This window comes from Xiphophorus couchianus, chromosome 11 (assembly GCF_001444195.1).
Source record: "Xiphophorus couchianus chromosome 11, X_couchianus-1.0, whole genome shotgun sequence".
In the NCBI taxonomy this organism is placed as follows: Eukaryota; Metazoa; Chordata; class Actinopteri; order Cyprinodontiformes; family Poeciliidae; genus Xiphophorus; species Xiphophorus couchianus.
The window spans coordinates 19268002-19290308 of NC_040238.1; the positions used below are offsets into that span (position 1 = coordinate 19268002).

Here is a 22307-nt window from a genome sequence, read left to right on the forward strand (position 1 = left end):
GACAGTAGTGACCACACAAATTGATGGTACAGTGACTAAAAGGGAAAACACATTAATTTAAACCATATTTATTGTGTCCTGTGTTAAGCTTAGGTTGTTAGACTTTAAAACATTTTGTGCCCCGTCAGATGAAGTTAGACTGACACATGGAAGCAGTTCACAGACGCTGGGTATTTTGGCCTCCTTTCTTAATCTACCACTTGAGTCAAACATAAAAGAAATATTTGCACTGCGGTTTCATAAGTCATTCAGTTAAAGTGTTAATCTGATCACCATCAAAGAAATTGGCGGTGAAGCAGAGTATTTTTATTTTTTTAATTTTTTTTTAGGGGGATGGAGGAGATTAAAAGATCTTAGACATATTGGCTGGACACATTTTACTGATTAAATCATTTTAATCAGAGATTTTACATGAATCATTAATTGTGAACATGTCTAACAGTTCAACTTAAGGCCTAAATGATGTATTCATACAAAGACATTCAGGGGAAACGCTGACTTGACTTTAAGGTAAAGCTTCAACTTAAAATGTTTGTTTGAGAAATCAATATTAAACCTTGATCAAATTTTAAACAATGTGAGGCAACCATATGGATAATGGTTGTATTGTAAAGCAAGATTATATTTGATTGAACTAGCATGACAAATATACATAAAAACAAAATTATCCATCTGCAAAAACAACAGAAAATCTTTATGACAGCTAAAAACGTAAGAGGAAAAAAAATGCATAAACCCAGAAATGATCATCCGGAGTCAAAAACAACTTTCTTTTGAATCAAAAGACAAAACAAATACTTAATTTCAATTTATGTATTCACCAGAGTTGAATGCCATGCTTGCGGTCTTTTCACAACATCACTAGTGTCTCAAACACTTAAATGCTGGATGTTAATACTTGGTATAAAGTCCTTTATCCAACGGCACTCAGTATTCTCTTATAACATTTCAGAAGGCTGGAACATACAGAAAAAATCTTTGAACAATCCTCATTGCACAGTTTCTTCCATCCAGAGTCCTGACTCTCTTATTCTTTCTTCTTTTTAGTTCACACACACACACACACACACACACACACACACAGTCACGTATAGTTTTTAGGTCTTGGGACTGACAAAGACTGGAAAAAGATTGCTTTTGTCTTGTTGACCATTTCTATCTTCACTAATCAACACAGTGGGATGCCAACTCACCCTTAACTGTGAAAGAAAAGAAAAAAATCTGTTGAAGTTGCAACTCACAGTTAAGTTGCTTTTGATTTTGTGTCCCTCATGCAACCTCCATTGTAATGCCACCCTGGGTAACTGCCTGTATGACCCACAAAAAACACAATGATGATCCAGAAACAGGCCCACAGCATCACACATCCTGCACCAAAGTGGGCATGAACTACTTTTCCACATGTCCACACTTTGTTTCACAGTAAATTCACCTGGAGTCTTGTAAACAAAGTATTTATGCAGTTGTAGTGCACAAATATGACATGCACTTAAACTTGTAGCATTAAAAATGAAACCACAATACAAAGACAAAAATACTCCAACTTTATGGGAAACACCATAGATAAAAACACATGAAAGAAAGAATAAAAAGGAAGAAAAAGAGCACAGTTTTGTATTTATCAAACTTTTCAAGTATTCACAATGTGGCTAAACTTGCAGATTAAGCGAGGTAAATCTACAAATGAGATTATTTCTTCCTTTTGATCTATTGTCTGAAAGCATTTCTTGCGTGTTCTGTCTTTATATCACTGCATATTTACATTTCATTATCCTCTGCAGTAATACCTGCTGCACCATGACTCCACAGCGATTGTATACGATAGACTTTATGACCATATTATATTCATCAGACAACTATAATGTGCATTGAGCATCAAATGGCTACATTTCTCTGTGTGTCCCAGATGTTTATCACATATGAAGACTGTTTCTCTCTGTGTCTTTAGTCAGGCTCTGCAGCAGAGATCTCTGAAAGGTCACATCGCTGGACTCAGGGATCAGAAACTCCAGCAGCAGGTCACAGATGCTGTAGATCAAATGCCTGCAGACAAGAACACAAACACAATCACTGATAAATGTGAAGAGCCTCAAGAAAACGTAAATACATGAATCAGACCTTCATTTACACATTTTGGTCAATTCCTCTGTGTTGATTATTAGATTAGCAGAATCATGGTGCTTTCCGAAACGACTTACTTGTTTATCTGATAGTCCTGTAAAGACTCCAGCATGGTCTCCAAGCTCAGTCTGTACTTCTCGCTTCCCAACATATCAGCTATTAACTCTATCAAGGCATAAAAAGAACAAACTCAGTTCACATTGAGACACCATTCAAATCACAACAGCTAAATTTAAACCCTGCAGCTGCTACAGACCAGGAAGCAGCTGCATTAGGCAGTTCAGACATTGCTCCTTAGTTTCCTTTTTTTCAGCAACACTTCGTTCAGGCCGAGGTTGAGCAGGCAGCGTCCCACCTGGCCACACAGCTTCTTGCAAGACCTGGAGGTAAATCACCCAGCAGGGGGCGCTGGTTAGGTGGGCAGCGCCTATGTCCAGCCATCTGGAATGGAAATGGGATAGTTTAGATCTTCTTTATATTAAGTGTGGGCATTTTGGTCAATTTATCAGTCAAACTCTGATATAAACAAGCAAAAATCTGTAATCCTGATGAATTGTTGCCAAAATAAAAAGAAAGCCACACCCCAATATAAAGATTAAGACTGGAAAATCCTGGTGCGTATATGTTTTGCCTGTTTAAAGTCTCTGATAAACATTTCGGACACAACTAAAACAGTTTTCAAAAACAACTTTTGCAGCTTCCCACATCTAGCTTTGCAGATAAGAAAAACAACAACAAAAAAATGCTTGAAAATGCATCTGTTGCCATTTATTTGTGTGTGTGTGTGTGTGTGTGTGTGTAGTGCTGTTTGCATTTACTATGCAAAATCAGATGAAAAAATAAATAAATAAAAAAAAAGAAACTACCTTTCAATGAAGGTGCCAAAGAGAAGTCTGATGGCCTTCTGGATGTTCTCTGTGCAGAGCCAGCTCCAATGATCCTTCATCAGCAGGCACAAAATGTTCAAAGCAACATCTGCCACAGCTGTGTCTGCGGTGGACACGAACACGCACTGGATAAATCATGTCAACACAGCGACTTAAAACGTTTGATATTACTGGTTCGGATGCTACAACGCAACTAGGTCAGGTTTGGCCACACGATGGAGTTCTAGCGCAACCTAGTGGAGAAACTAAGTCACTGCAGGTTACTGCTGCGCTGCAGTACAGATAAAACTACAGAGTCGTGCAAAAGTATTCATTGTCGTTTTTCACATTTTTTGTCAAATTACAAACACTTTGACTTATTTTATTGGAATGTTATATGATGGTGAAACATAATTTTATACTGGAAGAAAATAATTGTAACTATTTCTTGAATAAAGATTTGTAAAGTGTGGCATGCTTTTAAATAGAGTTTGCATGATGTCATTACTCCTGAATAACTCCTGTCTTCAGAAGTAACCTAATTAATTCAATTAAATTCAGTTTATTTGTATTGCGCCAATTCACAACAAATATCATCCCGAGGCACTTTGCAAAAATAATTTAAAAAACGATGAGCAGAGTTCATGTTCTTAAGAGTTTTATGCTCTTTTTTTTGCAAAATAGCCCGAGCTCAGTATGATTAAATGGAGAACACTTTTCAACATAAAGTTTCAACAGAAGGAATTGGATTCAGGCCTGGACTTTGACTGGGTCATCCTACAACATGGATATAAACTAATTCCCTGTGGATCTTTAGTGGAAGTGTACCTCCCAGCAGCACAGTAAAGTATTTTCCCACAGCTCTATTCAGCTTCATGAATCTTCTACTCTGATCGGCTTCAATTGCTTTCCTGTAGCATGATGTGTTCCCAGTGATCGAGTAAAGTTAGTTTTCCACCACTTTCTGGCTTAAAAATGCCAAAAGGTGTACTCATTTCACCAGAGAACATTCTTCTACATGTTTGCTGTGTTTTCCAGCAAACTTTAGACGTACTTTTCATGGTTTACTTCAACAAAGGCTTATTAGAGGAGCACACATCTGAATATTTTTGCAGGGCACTGTATCATTATCCCAACCTGTCCCATGAGTTTTCCCTGATATCTTCTTGTCTTTAGCTTTCAGCTCGTAGCTCGGCTTGACTGTTTCTGTCATGTTTGGCCCACCAATAAGTCTTTCCTGCTCTCTGACGAAGTTCTCCAAGCCACACAGTGACATGCCATTGAGCACCTGAACAGTCACAACAAATGGATTGATTGGAAGGAATATGTCTGTTTTCTGCTTGGAGCACGCATTTCACAAATGTGTTCAGTGTGTTATCTCACAGAGCTGCCTTCACTGAAGCAGTATGTCACTTTAGGATGGAGATCTGGAATATTGAGCGACTGAGAAACTTTACTTGGGAAAAGCCTCCTGATGCATGACATAAAGAAGCAAACAGAATAATGTTTTATTTATGCTTTTTAAAGCATTACTGCACAGAGCGCTAAACAAACAGGGCTGTCACCTGTACTTTCTGTAGTCCATTGTTCTTCCGTCAGTATCACCCTCAATGTCCTCGGTTGGACTGAAAAGCTCAGGATGAGGGAATGCTGTCCTCAGAGTATCTAAAGCATTTTCCATCATCTTCGGTCGCAAGTTTGAGAAGTTAAACAGTACAAGAGATAATCAAGGTGAAACATGAAACTATAAATCTGATTCCTTCAGTCTGATTTTAGCTACCTTATCAATTCTTGACTTTGTTAAGGGCTTTCTTCCAAAATACGTGCAAACATCTGAGTTGATAGCCAGGAACTCCTGCATGTCTTCACTGTTAGCTGTCTCAGGAGTACTGTTTAATTGCTACAAAAACAAGAGCACATAAAATATATCGCCATACATTTAAGTCCTACATCTTCAGCATACCTTCAGGAAGGTATCCAGCTGGCTTTTACGAGCTTCAACCTTCTCGCCGTCCTGACTGCCAAAAGGAAGGTCAGGAAATATTTTCTTTGGGCCTTTGACATCTGAAAAGCATTCCATTTACAGATAAGGATGCACTTTCATTGGAATAATGAGATTTACTTGACATGAAAGTAGTTTATCATTCACTTCGGATTAGTTTCTTGAGCTCTGGCTTCTCCTCCAAGCGTGCTTGCAGGTTGAGGAACTCGCTGTATCTGCGGTTAACGGTGTGACAGACTGCCGGTGGTGCAGCACCTGTGCAGTCGCCATCAGCCACCGTCTCAAACTGTAAAAAACAAAACATAGGTTTTAGTTTTGATTTGGTCATATAAAGGTAAACTGCATCGTTAACAAATAGACACACACACATCTATACACAAAAGCATTTTGTAAAAAAACAAAACAGCTTAGCTTTGATTAGAGTAAGAATTTGTTAAACTTTTGATCATGTCAGACAACGATCAAGATAATTTTGTGTTATGCGCTACACTAGTCTTTTTTGAAATCTTGTACTGATAATGGGAGAGTAAGATTAAGCATGTGGTCTTCTTAAAGATTAAAATAATAGGATAAAAAAGATCCAGCTCCTTTCAAAGAGCCAAAATACTCCTCTTTGGCTTGGTCACAAATAAATACAATGTGAAGTGGTTTTTAACTCGCAACTACAACAGTGGCACCATTCACAGATCAGAGTTCAATCGCTGAGACGGACTGATCCCACCTCAAGGGTCTCCAGTCATCATCATTGTAGTAATAGTTCAGAAAATAGTATATAAATTTGTCAAACAGTAAGTAAAAGCACCTTGAGAGTGTAGAGTGTGTAGGGATGTGTGCCAGCGCTCCTCTGCTCCTTCACATTGACTGTGCCAGAAATGTGAACGTTCTGGACTCTGAATGGCGTCGTAGTCGGGCCCCTGGACAGATCAAAGCTGTACGAGGTCAGGCAAAGCTTTTTGGGGGGACAAACTGGGGATTTGTCCTGAGCAATGCCAGCTGGCCACTGGGAGTCTTTGGGCTCAACCACCTTCAATCCAAAATTTCTCAGAGGTCGAAAACAACCGCAGGCTTCTTCATCATTTACAGGGAGAAGGTTACAGAGGTTGGTGGTGGGAGCGCAGTCGCAAGCACTTGCTGTCAGGTCATCATCTGAGTCCGAATGGAAAAGTGGGTCTGCAGAAACGGTTTTGGTCTCTGATGACTGTTTATACTGGCCTGATGTGAGTGAGCAGCAGTTCACCTTGGACGGTGTGTTTAAGCCTGGTTGGTAGCTGGATGTGCGGCTGGTAGACGTGAGGCTGACCAGGCTGCTTTGAGGCAAGTCTGTCCCAGAGTTCGCACTCTGGCTCTGAGGCTCATCTAAATCAACAGAGGTGTTTTTGGAGCTGAAATCGGTCTGATCGGAGATAGACAGCGACTTGCAAGTAGTCCACGACTCCTCACGTCCATGACATTTATACAGTGCGTCGACAGAGGGGTCATCCACGCTAATATCCTGTGATTCTCTGGTTTTGGTGAATATGTCCACAATGGTCTGATTGAGCCAGTCGGGATCGGAAACCCGGCTTATCAATGGCAACAGCACATTGCAGGTGATGAGCTCTGTCACCATGTAACCCCCGGTCCTAGTTTCCATCTGAGGGTATGGGACGAGAACATGCAACACAAGTTTAACCAACGCTCGGGTGTAGTTGAGCTCAGCAGTGGAGCTGCTCACAGCTGGATGAGGAGACTCGACTTTACTGTAGAGCTGCCACTGGCCACTGCTCTCCTTTTGCGCCGACTGGATCTGCCTCACAGTCATGTAGCTCTGCAGGTGACAGCCATACAGCTCTAAGAGCCGCTGAACCAGAGCTTTCCTGTCCACTTGCCGTGCACGCTCCTTCAGCTCCATCACCGACTCCAGCATTGAGTGACGCACAGCTCGTTCAAACTCTCCTTCCACCTCAGGAAGCAGGGTGCGGTACCATGAAGACACAAAGTCACGTACTGCCTTGTGGACCGCACAGTGGATCTCATGGTTCAGCCTCCACTCGTGCTCAGGGGAACATAGAGGAGGGTTAACTTTGCCCAGGGGTAAAAAATGTTCCAGATGTAGGAAACTGTTAGCATCCAGGGCAGCTCGGGAGCCGAGCCAACCACCAAGAACCACCAGAAGGCTGGTGAAGACGCAGAGTAGCCACACATTCACCAGCAGATGGAACAGGATGAGCCATGCCAGTATGGCGCCGAAACCCAAGAGCCTCCGCTGGCCGAATAACTCCAACAAAGTCCAGTGAGTGGAGCTCTTTGAAGAGGGCATCACAAAAATATGGAAGATGACGTCCTGTGGAAAGCAAAAATACGGTAATTTAAAAAAACAAAACATTAAAGGGAAAACTGCAAAGCGGAGGTTTGTAGATAAGTCACTACAGTGAGAAAGATTTTTTTTTAAATTTATTTAAAATACATGATTACACATCATTTTAATTTAGCAGTCAGCTGATGTTACATGTTTTCAGTATCACCCAGGTTGATTGATGCCAAATTAGAGGAGTGTGTGCGCCTGTAGAAAAGAGAGCTTCTAAAGCCAGAGCCATGCATTGAGGAATGTAAAGATGCTGTGTGGAAAGGAATAAAAGAGCCTTTATTTAAGGATCAACGGGAATTCTTCGACATTGACATAAGATTCCTCCGGATTAGAGCACAGATCTGTAAATTCTGATGTGAGCTTGGTTCAAATTAAATACTTCTTTGTTCATTGAAGTCTGTGTCAACAGTCTTTTCTCATGTCAACAGGACACCATGAGGACAATAAAGATAGTCCAAACTAAAATAAATTGCATTGATACATTTTGTACTGCAGAATATTTTATCTACTTTAAAAAGAAAACTGTAACTTTGATGTACAAAATAGTAAAGAATAAGTGAAACTGTAAATTCAAGTTTAATTCAAGGTGAAATAATTGAGAAAGTAAATCCAGTATTATAGTTTTAAGCCAAATTTTAAGTTAAACTATTTATCATGTAACATTTTTAATCTGTTCCAGTTAGTTATTTATTGCATGCATGGATAATCTGTCAATAATTACTTCCAGGTTAACATTGCTGAAGGACTTATTGTCTGTATTTGCATCCATCTTATAAACATTTCTCAGAGTTTACTTTTTGTATAAATCTACAGCTTAGTATTTATGAAATGTTTGCTGCGCCAAAGTTTAAAGTCACTCAGTAGAAATAGAAATATTAGAATCACTTGTAGGTCAGTATACTGGTCGGCTAAACTAGATTGAGAGAGTTAAAACAATTCCCTGCTAAACTGTAGAACATTATTTTAAAACTAATCGCCATGTAGAACATGAAATACAATGTTATGACTCCAAAATAAAGGACTACAGTACCTGATATGTGGCTGGTCTATATTAGCTGGAAAACCGTCCTGCTTCTCCTCCTGAAGCTTTCTGGACTTGTTTTAATCCTACAGCAAAGATTATCTGGATTGAAAGCTGCTGCCCATATGGACAGCTGACTGTCTGAGAGAAGCTGCTGATACTTCACTTAGCTGTTTATGCACATGATAAAACAACCAATTCATCTGTGGATGGGAAAAAAAATAATACATTTTCATATCAAGCAAATATCTGGGTTTGAAATACTGTAAATATCTGGTCATTCAGATCATTAGTAAGTTACTAAATTCTGCAAAAATAAAAATAAAAAATACAGATGTAAAAGCTTGATCAGGCATACAGAAATAAAATTATTATTTTTGTTTGTTTCTATATTTTGTCTTCTGCAGGGTTTGAAATACTTATTCATCCCTTTGCCCCCAGAAGCCTATATATGTGAGAACATGATGCTGAACATTTTAAAATGATATTTTGTTTTTTGGATTTATTCTGCACTCTGAGATGAGTTGTAGCCTCCATTTGTTCACCAATTTAAAAAGTTCTGGCACCCTGTTCTTGCTTGAAAACACAGTCAACCAAGCGTATCCTAAAAAGACAACAAACACAAGACCAACTGTGACTCTGAATCTAGAAAATACAGAAACCTATTCCCTACCACTTATATAAAATGGTGTAACTTGGTATGTATGTGAGAAAAATGCCAAATAAAACTACTAAATGCACACGTCTCCCTTACTGCAGCAGCCTGACTGCACAGCAGAGGGTTAATTCCCTGGAGTAAGGTATTATATAATCCGCACGCCGTGACTTCGCTGTGCTGAACACTCGGCTGACATTGCACAACAGCCCACAGAGCTGAGCTGACATCAGGAGGGGGCGGAGCAATTGTACAGCATATAAGAAACCCTTCCCACAGTTATAAACGTTTTATAATCGGACAGATCTCAGATAAAGCAGAGAGGATCTGCAACCGTCCATCCTTCATGATGGCTCCTGTTGAGGTGGAGAATCCAGGTGAGCTTCCTGCATGTTATACTCTAAGTAAGAATGAAAGCAGCTGTTCACCTGCTCACCATGATATCAAGATGGCTACTTGCACACTGGTCTTATAGTAGAGCTTTACTATGTCTAATTTATACAAGTTTTTCTTCTATATATGCTAAAAAATCTGTTTGGGTTTTCTTTTGTGGACTATGTAGGACATAATGTTCGTTTTGCAGCTAAACTCTGGAAGCATCAGGTTTCACGTTTATACACTGCGTCTTGTTTGAATACAACACTCTCTCATTAGCACTTCTCCTAAATTAAATAAAGACTTAGTTACAGGCATCATGCCTTTTATTTGAGCTGCTTCCACACCGGTATTGGTTTTATAAGGCTGACATTTAGTGTGTTTGAAAAGCTAAATTAAATAAACCATTTTAACTATTTTAGGGGAAACTGCACAACTAGAAAAGCAAAATTATAGTGTAGTAGCACAGAAGACAAAAAACAAAAATATGTACTAAATCTACTATGCTACAACTATTACAAAGCAATAGTGCCTCTTTCTGCAAAGTATAATCCTGTAATGAATGTTATTGAAATTCAGTTTCCAGAAGGGATCAGAAACTTGAGATTTCTGTTGAACTCCTAGAAATTCTTCAGCATGACTGCATGCCAAAAATAAAACTCATACACCTGTTTGAAGAGTGTGTGCAGACATCTACAGCAGTTTCAAATAGTTCCCTGTGCTTTGAAAGTTTGATTCTAGGAACCTCTGTCTGATTGGACATATTGTGTATATTGTGACCTTTTTTATCCCTACAACATGCAGTGTTAAGCTGCAGCAGAATGAATTTTAGAATATATAAAAAGCACAAATTCAGTTTTGATCGGACGGAACAAAGTGTTTGATAGGAGATACTGAGACTGCATAAAATCAGATTCAGCTTCAGCTTACATCTTCGACTCCTCCCTGGCCTATTTCACACATGCATAGGTCTGGGTGCACATGTGGGACATGTGAATGTAGACCTGACCGACTGCTGACACTCACCTGAGTTGGCAAAAACCAACCTGATAGAGGGACAGCCAATGCAGCACATTGCTCTAAACAATGAAGCTGTTTTGGCCCAGTTGATTCTGTAAAGTGTTTCTCTTATCTGCTAACACATGTCAACATGGTCCTGAGTTAAGTTGATTTTATCTGAGTGAATTACCAAATGAGGACTGCTGGTGTGCATTAAGGTTGTTTTTTAAGCAAACATCCTCAGAATAGTATTAGTAAGAAAATGACGTACCTTCCTGGTTGAGGAGAGTGTTGTTTCCACAGAAACAGATGGTATCTCCATGTTGTGTGGAGAGTCAGTTTATGGTCTAATTGCTGTGTGTTGCAGGCAACCAGCTGTTGAAAAAGAGAAAAGATCAAGTTTAGATGGCTGAAATCCTGTTTATGCTGTAGCTAGGCAACATTAGAGTCTGGACTGTAAATACAGAAACACATCAGAAAGGAGAGCTTGGTAAAGAGAATGTTTCAGCTTCTTTATGGCTAAATGTTCAGTACTTTCCTCCACAGGATGAAACACTTTGGTTAAAAATGTCATTCACTGATAAACCAAATTAAAAATTATTCTGTACTGAATACACCAGGAAGAACACACTGCTGGACTAAGCTCCCAATAAATGCTATGAATTTCCTAAATCAAACATGTTAATCTTCCTCCAACACAGACAGTCACTCCTCACTCAAATTTAAAGCTCAGATTTAACATTGCTGCTTTAAAGCACAATTGCAATTCAGTGTTTGTATTTAATTAATTAGCTGTCAAGCAGTTATTTTTTAGACATTGGTTGTAAGCTTGTGTTTCTAATAAGTCATAGTTTTATTATTTTATTATGTTTGTTTTTTTTATTTTTAGCACAGCGCCACACTTTTGGAAAGATGTTCAGCTTAGATTAATTCTGTTTTGAGCAATGTTGAGTTTTCATTTTGGCAATCTCTTCTTTGAAATAAGAAGAGATTGCTTATTCTCTTCAATCCTCAGGAGGGTGGGAGTTGACTTGTCAGCTACATTTTTACTGTGTCTATGAAAAACAAAACAGCTGCCTACAGAAACAGAGGGAACAGGAACAGCGTGATCTTTATTGGGTTCATGTGTCAGATTTTGTTTAACATTCAAAGTCAGATGAGAATCAATCATTTATTTCTCATTATTAAATTCATGTCTGGCTGAACATTTCAGTGTGAATGTGTATAGAGATTGATTGTGCAAGAAGGCCACCGGTGATCCAGTAAATAAAACTATTGATTTTTTTAACAACTTTTGTAACTTTCTTTATAGAGAGAATAAGTTTGTCACGTGTCCATTATAACATTCACTTTATTGAAGAAATTCATGTAAACAGTTTCTATTGCTGACATAAAAATATGCACCACAACTGAAATCTAAATTTAGAGTTCAGTAAAATTCTACAAATCAAACTATTTTTGCAATGTCACGGTTATATAATTGTCTTTTGCTTTACACATATTTTATGGTCTTACCAAAGCTAAATATTACTTAAGAACTTTTTTTCATAAAGAAGTTATACTTTTTTGTGAAAACAGTTATACTGTGCAGAAACATGCAAAGCACATGGATGATTCCTATGATTGAAGACCAACAAACATGATGAGTTTTAAGTGTTACTAAATGACAGCAAAAGTCTAAAACTGCTCTAAAAGAAATGTTCTTTCCATTAATTATTATTAATCTAAACAACAGTCAATCGTTTAGGGAATTCCTCTGCCTTCAGTTTGAGATCTGCTGTTTCCCCCCTAAAAAACCTAACTAGTTATTCAATTTTCAATTTATCCCGGACAACAAATGGGGGCTCGTCCGGGATAAATTGACTTCTTAGGTCAATGTAGGTGGACTATTTAATCTAATAAGCATAACACATTTTTGGACTGTGAAAAGAAAACATGGTACTTGGTGAGAGACCATTTGTGTATGAAGAAAACACACTAAGACCATGCAGACAGACCTTGAGTCAGGAATCAAATCCCTTATTTTCTTGCTTCAATGCAAAGATTTCTAATCCACAATAGCTTTATTGTTTAGAGCAATGTGCTGCACACGCTATCCCTCTAATCCCTCTAATAAGCACATGAATGATGCTTGATAGAGAAATAAAGGTGATAATAGTAATAGTTATAGCTGAACTGTTATATCCATAGAGTGTAATTAAGATACTGGTTGTGTTTTCTGTAGATGAGGCCAAACCTACTGCCAAGACCAAAGTAGTTACAGGACTAGAGAGCATTGCTCCTCTTATAAGCACAGTAGAGGAAACCCCTGAACCAATCACCACCACAATTAAAGGCTCTATCCCAACCTGGATCAATGGTAATTTCCTCCGCAATGGACCAGGGAAGTTTGAGTTTGGAAATACGCAGTGAGTATGGAAGTCAGCTTGGTTTGCATCATTCTGGTTCTGCTTGGTCTTAATATGTTTTCTTCAAAATGTAATTCTATGCATCCAGTTCAGCATTTGTTTTTGCTAACAGCTACAACCACTGGTTTGATGGGATGGCCATGCTGCACCAGTTTAAGATCCAGAATGGCCAGGTGACGTATAAGAGTCGCTTTCTACAGAGCGACGCCTACAAGAAGAACAGCGAGCGGGATCGCATCATGATGTCAGAGTTCGGTACCCTGGCGATGCCTGATCCCTGTAAAAACTTCTTCCAGAGATTTCTCTCTCGCTTTGAGATCATCGGTGAGTGCAGTGGGTGGATTATTAGATATTGATTTGACAGAGGATGGAGAAAAATGAACAGAATGTACTTTTCTAGGAATCCTTCTCAGTTTTAGTGTTTCCTTCTTATTTTCAATCTTGTCTTAAGCAAGAATAAAGAGTTTAGATTTGTAAAAAAAAAAAACTATAACATCTACTGTATCTAGCTCTGATTAAGTGTGCACAAAATATTATTAAAGTCTTTGCTTGTTCAAACTCTTTTGTACTCCAGCTGTGTTGGAGAGAAGCCTCTTAAGGAATTTTCTGTGAAGCAGTTACATAATAGTAAAACATAGCAGGAAGCAAGGGAGGAGAAAATGTTTTACATAACCAAACTCCACACAGTAAGTTCAAGACGAAAACTCTTTTATGAACATAAAAGAAGCTAAAGTTATGATTTTTTTTCTGTTCCAGGACCTATGGACAATGCAAATGTGAGCTTTGTGAAATACAAGGGTGACTACTATGTCAGCACAGAGTCAAATTTCATGCACAAAGTGAACCCGGAAAACCTGGAAACGTTGGAAAAGGTACTATCATAGTCATGACAAAGGAAGCGATTCCTCCATTTTTAAATGTTGTGCGACATATTTTTCTGTTATGTAATACAGTTTAAGCAGCTATGATCATCAGCTTCTGATTTCTATTCAAAAAGTCTTTGCTGGGTGGCTCCCCTTCTATAAAATAAAGCTATCGATGTGTCTATAATGGAAGATTGATTGAGTCAAACTCCAGACCTGAAACTCATTCAGGTGCAAGACTTGAAAACTGCTGTTCACAAGATACTTTTAAATCTAATCTGACTGAACTTGAGTTATTTTGCAATGAACAATGGGAAAAAATATCAGTCTTTTATATGTCTCATATTCTATATTTGCAGCCGTAATTGTAGTGAAAGCTGGTTCTGTACAGAAAAGCACATATTCCAGATTTTATTTGGAAGTCACAGCTGTGCACTACTTTGTGCCGTTCTCTGTAATGACACACTGAAACTAGAACCATTAGTTGTGCTTTACAGGTTGATTGGAGCAAGTTCATTGCTGTGAATGGAGCTACTGCTCATCCCCACTATGACCCAGACGGCACCACCTACAATATGGGCAACTCCTATGGAAGCAAAGGTTAGGCCAATTCATTAGTGAAGCACACCTATTTAACTTTTACTAGGTTTTTCTACTGTTTGATATTTTAATTTTTCATAAGTTTCATTAAAAAAATTATAATTTTTACATATTTTTTTTTACAATTGTCACTTTCTCCTGACTTCATAATTTGTAAAAAATAAAAATAAAATAAAATAAAAACCTGCCAGACTCTCCCCCATTGCTACAGTTAGCATAGCCACAGATAATTTTCTGTAATGGTAAGTTGTTTCTCCGCCATTCGCAGTTGTGGGATTCCATTAGTGCCAAAAATTGGAACTTCATGCCCTCAGGCTTTGAATGGTTGGCGATAGTAGCACTGTGAAAATGAAGTTATTTTCACATATTAATTCCCTCAAATTCCCTAAGGACAAAGAGTCAGTTTTAATAAATACGTAAATAAAAATATGTATATTTATTTACGTATTTTTACGTGTTTTTCAAACACTTGAAAAACTAAAATAATTTAAAAAAAAATATTTATCTAAATATAAATTTCACCACAAAGCCAATTATATCTCTTATGTTTTAGGAGCGCTGTACAACATCATCAAAGTCCCCCCTGAGAAAACAGAAAGAAAAGACACCCTGCAGGGAGCCAAAGTCCTTTGTTCAATTGTTCCAGCAAACAAGTCCCATCCCTCCTACTACCACAGCTTTGGTAAAGTTGTGCTTCTTGGTACCTCTTCTTTGAACTCTTTTCCATTTGCTGCTTTTAGCTCTAAAGCACCTCTCTCCTTGCCATTCTTTCTGGTACCAGCCATGTCCGAGAACTATGTGGTTTTCATCGAGCAGCCAATTAAGATGGACCTCCTGAAGATAGTCACCTGCAAGATCAGAGGAAAGGCTTTGAATCAGGGAATATACTGGGATCCAAAGCTGAAAACTGTTTTCCATCTCATTGACAAGCGTTCAGGAGAGGTCTGATGAAAAGCAAGGATTAAAATTAAAACCAAAAGTCATAACTTCATAAAGTTCATGATTTTGTTTATTCCTCTGTAGGTCATTCCCATGAAGTATCACACCAAAGCCATCTCCATCTTCCATCAGATCAATGCCTTCGAGGAGGACGGCTTCCTGATGCTGGATATGTGCTGCTCAGATGGCGGCCAGGCCATCAGCAACTATCTCATCCAGAACTTACGCAAATCAGGAGAGGCACTAGATGAAGTCAGTAAAACAACATAACCAGACTGTGTTGAGCAACCTGTTTTCTCCTTTCAGATAATCAGTCAACCTCCAGACTTTCTTTGGTCAAAGACACCAAAAACATTCTGTTCCTCTGTGATCTTTCCAGCTGTATAACACCAGTGACAGGACTTTCCCACGGCGTTTTGTTCTGCCCCTAAATGTGACCAGTGACACCCCAACAAACCAGAACTTGAACACTCGGCCTTCCAGCAAAGCAACATGCATCAAAATCAGTGTCAACAAGGTGAGAGGAATTTACAGTGCATTCCATAGATATTCAATCCCCTTAAAAATTTCACACTTTACTATGTTACAACCACAACATTTGTTGTATGTCACTTGAACTTTAGAGAAAATCTCAAATAAGCTCTGCAGTATTAAGAAATATTGGATATAAAAATACAGTTTATTGTTTTCTGCAATAGTAATACACATCAAATTACAGTTAATATGCCTATTTTCAGTTATCAACCAACCAAAGGTTTTAGGCTGCCTTCACACTGCAACCTGAAGTGACCCAATTACAAATTATTTTGACATAATGCGACCGGTATCTGACTTTTTCATGACTGCCTGAACAACACAGGTCGGATTTTTTTCCAAATATGACCCATACCACTTCAATATCCGATCCGATTCAACTGTGACCTAACATCCAGGTCGCATTCATCTGACCTGAATGTCACTGATACTCAACAAATGTCCCTATTCTGCATCCTGATACGGGAAGAAAAACGACAACCACGACAGATTATAAAGAGGATTAAGTTGTTAAAGTGCTGGCTGCGGTCGGACAACAACTTCAAAATCTACGCTCCACCGTTAGCATCAATGTTTACTTCCGCAAACACTGAGCACTTCTTATTTATGGAGGTTGGCAGGGAACGCCATCTCTTTGTGACGCTATTGCGCCCTTTGCTGCTCATGCGGGACACTTACAGGTCGTTTGCAGTTCACACTGGAGAACACATACAGGTTGCATTTATTTGGAAGTGTGAACGACCACAGCAAAAATAATCAGATTTTACAAAAAAGGCAGTCGAGTGTTCACCTAACATCAGGGCCAGTAATAAAACTTACAAATAGAAACAAACACATTCTAGTGATGAATAATGTGTCCAACTTTGTTGAATTTGACTGAACGAAGCCTAACCATTCTTTAAATGAGTGTCTGACCTTAGTAACACACAGCTGCTCTTGTCTCCGTCAACAGGTTTTCTGCCAACACGAGGATCTCCATGGAGATGACCTGTATGAGTACGGTGGCCTGGAGTTCCCACAAATCAACTACAGCAAATCTAACACCAGACCATATCGTTACTTTTACGGCTGTGGCTTCAGACACATGGTGGGAGACTCCCTGCTCAAGATGGACTTGAAGGACAAGACACTTAAGGTGTGCTCGTGTTGCTAAATGTTCATTTTGGAAGATGCACTGTACCATCAACAACTGAATGCCTCGACCAGGGTTCTGCAACATGTTGTTCTTAAAGCCTGCAGAACAAGCTAAGAATAGACATGATTGTTAAGTAACTCGGTAGAGTTACTTAACAACGAAGGTAGTGATGCTCAGTGTTACTTAAGACATTTGGTGAGGTATTTTTTCTTAATTAGTCAACATTAAGGCAAAAATAAATAAATTGAACAAATCATATATCAGGTTTGTAAAATTATTTGCAAGAAACCACAGAGAACCTGAGCCTAAAAAATCCAAATAAGGATTTTTTATTTCATTTAACTTGCAGTAAATGTCAAAGAAAACCTAAAGTGTAATGTGTGGGATATAAATGACTGCAGGTCTGGCAACAGAAGGGTTTCTACCCATCAGAGCCGGTGTTTGTGCCGTCGCCTCATGCTACGGACGAGGATGCTGGAGTCATTCTGTCGGTGGTTCTCACACCTTCACAGGTAAAACTCCCCACAGCAGGCCTGATACTGAATTTAGTGAATCAGTTACATGAAGACAAGTGCAATACTTTTACCACTGAGTTTGTGTGCAGAACTGTCTAACGTCAGGGGATTTAGTTTAGGATTGAACATTTACTCAATTAAAAACCTATGATTTTTACACATAATATACCTCAATAAATATTCCTCAAAGAAATCACACAAAGTGTTCACTTTAATATTGTTGAATATATCTTATTGCAAGAGAAACAAAGGATTAGTATTAAAATATTGGAACATGAAAAGTTTGTCATTTGCTTGTTTCTGTGGACTTCAAACAAATATGTTATGTTTGTGTCCCAGAAATCTACAGGAAAATATTGATTATGTGTACAAATTTATACAAATTAATCCTAATAAAAATTATGCTACTCTAAACCAATTTATAAAAAAAATATTGCTTTAATCACAGACTAAGTTTTAAGTTAAGCTTCAGTGCTGGAATGCTTATGTTAGTTTTAATATAAATTCATGTTGACTTCAGTAAGAAGATGATTAATTTCTTTCTTTTAAGCTAGCAGCTGTATGCTGCATTTATATTACGTTACTGAAGGGTTAATGTCACCAAAAGATGGACTGCAGTGGTTTTCTGTTTGTTTGAATTGAGTGAACCTTTCCATGCCTGATTATCTCCATTCTCTCTGCAGGATAAAGGGACATTTCTCCTGGTTTTGGATGCAAAAACATTTGAGGAGCTGGGAAGAGCTAACGTGCCTGTTAACATGGCTTATGGCTTCCATGGTGCCTTCTCCGCCTCTCCATAAACCACTGCCTTCTACATTAACAGCATTAAAGTTACTCCATATAATGCAACTGGTACATATCAAGTAGTACGCAAAAATAAACAGTATTCCGTAGGCCACAACATTGCTGTTACAATGTGCACTTACTTTCTTAGCTACACCTTCTGGCACTTGTGTTTGTCTTCAGAGTTGTTTTAATTCTTCATGGCGCACTTTCAGCAAAGTGTCCGAAACAATCCGCAAAGGTTTTTGTCATGATGTGAATCTTGTTGAATGTAGCAGCTCAACTCAAGACTCCTCTGATCTGATCTGTTATTTTGTCATTTTAATGAGCAGGTATGAATTGTAGCCGTAGTTTCTTGTTCTTAGCTGACAGCAGTGGCACCCATTGTGGTTTGCAGCCTTTTCTCTTGAAGGTACGATATGTTATGCATTCAGAGATGCTATTCAGTTTTTTGAAACATTCAGACAAGCCTCGTCTGCAACCAAAATTATGCCATCTTCAAATTTACTTCCGTTATTTTTCCCATTCTGAACTTCAGGAAGTCGTTTTCACCACGTCTAAATGTTTACAAGCACCAAGTTGCTGCCATGTTTTGGCTGATTTGCCTTTGGTCTCACGCTATTGAAAAAATTTGCCTAAAAAGAGGCCTGCGCGTGAACAAATGTTTAAGCAATTCACTTTTTATACTGACTAAATGCTACTAACATATCATTTGCTTTCTTGAAATTTTTGCCTATAAGCCTATTAACTTATTTTCTTTTCTTTTTACACATTAGCTCAAAACTAACAAGTTGTTGTTAAGGACGCAGAAGTATTAAATAAGTTGCCAAAGTCAATTGCCTTTGTACAATTTTTTCTTTACCATTTTTGTACTTAAATATTTGTATTCACGTCTACATTTTCTATCAACGAAGTTATAATTAAACTTTTAATTCGCTAACTTCTAATGTGCTCCTGGTTTTCTGTTTTACACATCAAGTTAAGGGTGTGTGTGACCTAAAACATCTGGATAAGTCCAACATTAAATTGAGCAAATTTATTAAATTAGTGAATGGAAACCAACAGATTCCCACTAAATAAACTCAAACAATAATTGTTTACATAATATCTGTAGCACAATTATTCCCTTTTCAATGATATTTTGTGACTTCCTGTTTCCATTTTCTATTAATATGAAACATATAACTCAGATATTAATTTATCTCAGATACTCTTCAAGAGGAGAAAGACATTTAAACATATAATAAAGGCAGCTGGTCTTGTAATCTCAGGAACTGCTTTAAGAAATCAGTTAATTACTCTTCAAATTTCTTGTTTGTGCACACAGTCTAATACTAACTCTGATATTTGTCACAATCTACAGTAGGACTAATAAGTAAGAAGTTTAAAATAACTCCAGCTGTGACAAAACAAATAAGCAGCCATTGATGATTTCAATTTAAACAATCGCTTGCTTTTTCCCACTGAATAAATTTACTCAAATTAAAGGTGGAATTTCTAATTTGAATATTTTTACATTTCAGATTATGCCTCTGAAAGGCAGATGGATTTGTTTTATGTTGTGTACACTCCTCTTCCAAGGTTGCCAATAAGATGTAGATGGGAAATTCAAGAAAACTGCATCCCATATTCATGTTATGACGCAAAAAGAGCCAGCCACGGCATTGGTGAACTAAACTGCTGCGCCAGCAGGGGGCGCCCGTCAGCGTCCTGTTTCAAACAAGATACAAATTTTAAAAAAGGTAGAATTATGGTAGAATTATGGTAGAATTATGAAGCATTCTTTCCAATAAACGAACATTTTTTTAAAAATAAGGAAAGTTCTTTGAAATTTGTAATTTATTTAGAATTTACAAGAACTGAAAAAAAACATTTTTAAATATAAAAATGAAGATGGTTATATTTTGTCAAGATTTAAGTGGTCGTAATTTTAATGATATTCTCCATTCATAATTTCATTGCACAAATTGTTTAGTATAAATGAATCATTTATCATTAATAAATGCATTAATGACTTCTGTTGCTCGTGTTGACACTGAAAATAAAAGTTTTGCATTTGCATTTTGTCATCACACCTAGAAAAACAATTTGGTTACCAGTAAAGCAACCAACCACGTTACCAAATTTTGAATGAAGTGTTTTTCAATAAATATTTGCCCAATCAGATGTCTAATAAATATGTAATAATATCACAAACAAGCACAGCGATTGTCAAAATTCATGACTGCGGTAAAATATTCCAACACTTGTCCACTAGAGGGCACCATTTGGCAAGAAGTGACTTCAGTCACTCGGATCCAAGATTTCAGTACAGAACTGAAATCACTTCCTCACCAAAATAAGTTGTTTTAAAAAGAGAGAGAAATTCTAACAATGAAAAACTGCCAAATTCTTTTCTGTAGGAGTTATTCATTGATACTGCTTGTTTTTGAGCAGAAAATGTCAAATGTTGCAACATTATTAAACAGCAACTCTCCCTGTTTCAACTGTGTGGTTCTAAATCATACCAGATGCAGTTTACGTTGAAATGTTTGAACAAAAGCAGACGGGAACATTTCTGGACCCACCATGGACAATCCACTCATGAGAGCGATAAAAGCTGTGCTTTTCTTTAGTAGAGGGAGAGAAAGCATCAAGAGACACCAGGCTGGCTGGCTCACTCTAAAGTTTAGATTTGATTTTTCTGCACATGTGGGACAGCTAAGAGAAAATGCAGCAACCACAAAGGAGAAATAAATGCAAGTTGATGCAAAATGATAGAAATTTTTACCTTAGTTTGCAAAGGAAATGTATTTAAATCAAAACAGTGGATTAAGCATGGAGACTAACTGTGGCTTCACGTTATACGCTGCTGCGTGTGTGTGGCCAGAGAAAGGATGCAAACTTCCACAGAGGAGTGAACAAAAGAGAAGAGAGGAAAAAAGAGCTTGCTCTGGGTGTTCCTGAGAGACATTTAAAGCAAAAGAGACCCCGATCTTAAAAGGACCCCTACAAACGCTAAAGTGGGAGGATTTCGGGTTGCAGAGCATGCATTATTAATGGTTCCAAATGGATCTGCAGATTGTATTTTATAACAAGGGCGTTTCTGTAATTGGAATTTCAGCAGCTCTAGGTGTCCCGTCACTTATTTAAATTGGTGAAACTTCCAACCTCTTTTTGAGTTGCTCTCATTGCAACTTTATTAAAAAGTTGCAGAATCAGTCCTTTACCATGTTAACACACTCAGAACAACCTTTAGTAGAAATGCAGAGTGAGAAAAAAAACACTGATTAAACCGATTAATCTGACAGCTTGATGCATTTTTCTTGCAAACAATGATTTAACAGAAACTTTGATTCATTTATCATTTGCTATCACGCAGATGAAAGAAGTTGAAAAAAAAGTAATACCCCTTGAACTTTGATGCATTTTGTTGCATAACCACCAAAACAAATTTAATTAAATTTTTATTTTCTGTGGCAGACCAGCACCAAACATTGCATAGTTGTGAAGCGACAGGGAAATACTCAGTGGTTTTATTTTTTTAGCAGACAGAATAAGAATTGAGTCAATATATATTTTTCCTCTGGTACTTTAACAATAAAGAGTGTGACACAACTGCAAATACAGCAAGACACGGTCGTCCACCTACACAAATCCCAAAAACTTTAACTGTCTCCTGGATTAGTTGTGGACTCCAGAGACTACGGCCTTTAAGGAAGATGAGACCAAGTGTGTTTTTGACTGACATATCCATCAGTAAGCATGGTGGTGGCAGCATCATGCTGTAGCGTTGCTTTTTTTCCAACAGGGACAAGGAAGCTGGTCACATTTTTGTGGAGGTCAACACAGAGCATCCCTGGAAAAAAAACACCTATTAGGATCTCCAAAAAACATGAGAAAGGAGTGAAGATCTTTCGGCAGGATTACAATCTTAAACATCCATACATAAATACGATGAAATGGTTTCAATCAAAGCATATTCATGTGTGAGGATTAGCTGGATTAGAGGCCATTCTAATCTAATCTCAGTATTTCTGTACTGTTCAGAGAAAATCTTGAAGTCTTGAAGCTGATAGAGACAGACTCCAAAGATTATCCTCTCTCTTCCTCCTAATAATTATGCACCACTTTATGTTTGGCTGTTACAAAAACTCAGTAAAAT

General features: G+C 37.9%; 2 protein-coding genes across 2 annotated transcripts in view; one reads left to right on the forward strand and one right to left on the reverse strand.

Moving 5' to 3' along the window:
- Window positions 1-375: 375 nt before the first annotated feature.
- The window catches only part of LOC114153022 (sorting nexin-19), a 59266-nt gene continuing 37334 nt past the window's right edge, over window positions 376-22307 (reverse strand). Inside the window, 13 exon segments of the mRNA XM_075410505.1 lie at window positions 376-2043; window positions 2199-2286; window positions 2378-2562; window positions 2988-3111; window positions 4125-4275; window positions 4371-4458; window positions 4553-4671; window positions 4768-4887; window positions 4951-5051; window positions 5137-5275; window positions 5792-7312; window positions 10658-10701; window positions 10704-10761. Coding sequence (XP_075266620.1) covers window positions 1914-2043; window positions 2199-2286; window positions 2378-2562; window positions 2988-3111; window positions 4125-4275; window positions 4371-4458; window positions 4553-4671; window positions 4768-4887; window positions 4951-5051; window positions 5137-5275; window positions 5792-7312; window positions 10658-10701; window positions 10704-10761 — 2868 coding nt within the window. The 3' untranslated portion in view covers window positions 376-1913.
- bco2a (beta-carotene oxygenase 2a) lies at window positions 9236-19107 on the forward strand. The gene is made up of 12 exons (XM_028031250.1): window positions 9236-9389; window positions 12611-12794; window positions 12907-13118; window positions 13551-13666; window positions 14155-14257; window positions 14811-14939; window positions 15039-15199; window positions 15281-15448; window positions 15576-15713; window positions 16683-16865; window positions 17267-17377; window positions 18064-19107. Exons 1-12 carry the CDS (start codon window positions 9359-9361, stop codon window positions 18178-18180), a joined length of 1653 nt encoding a protein of 550 aa, XP_027887051.1. The 5' UTR covers window positions 9236-9358; the 3' UTR covers window positions 18181-19107.

Excerpts from the sequence above, each read along its gene's own strand:
- bco2a (XM_028031250.1), top strand. The coding sequence starts at position 9,359 with ATGATGGCTCCTGTTGAGGTGGAGAATCCAG. Across the intron at positions 13,667-14,154 it reads ACCTGGAAACGTTGGAAAAG|GTTGATTGGAGCAAGTTCAT; the intron begins GTACTATCATAG and ends TGTGCTTTACAG. Across the intron at positions 15,449-15,575 it reads CAGGAGAGGCACTAGATGAA|CTGTATAACACCAGTGACAG; the intron begins GTCAGTAAAACA and ends TGATCTTTCCAG.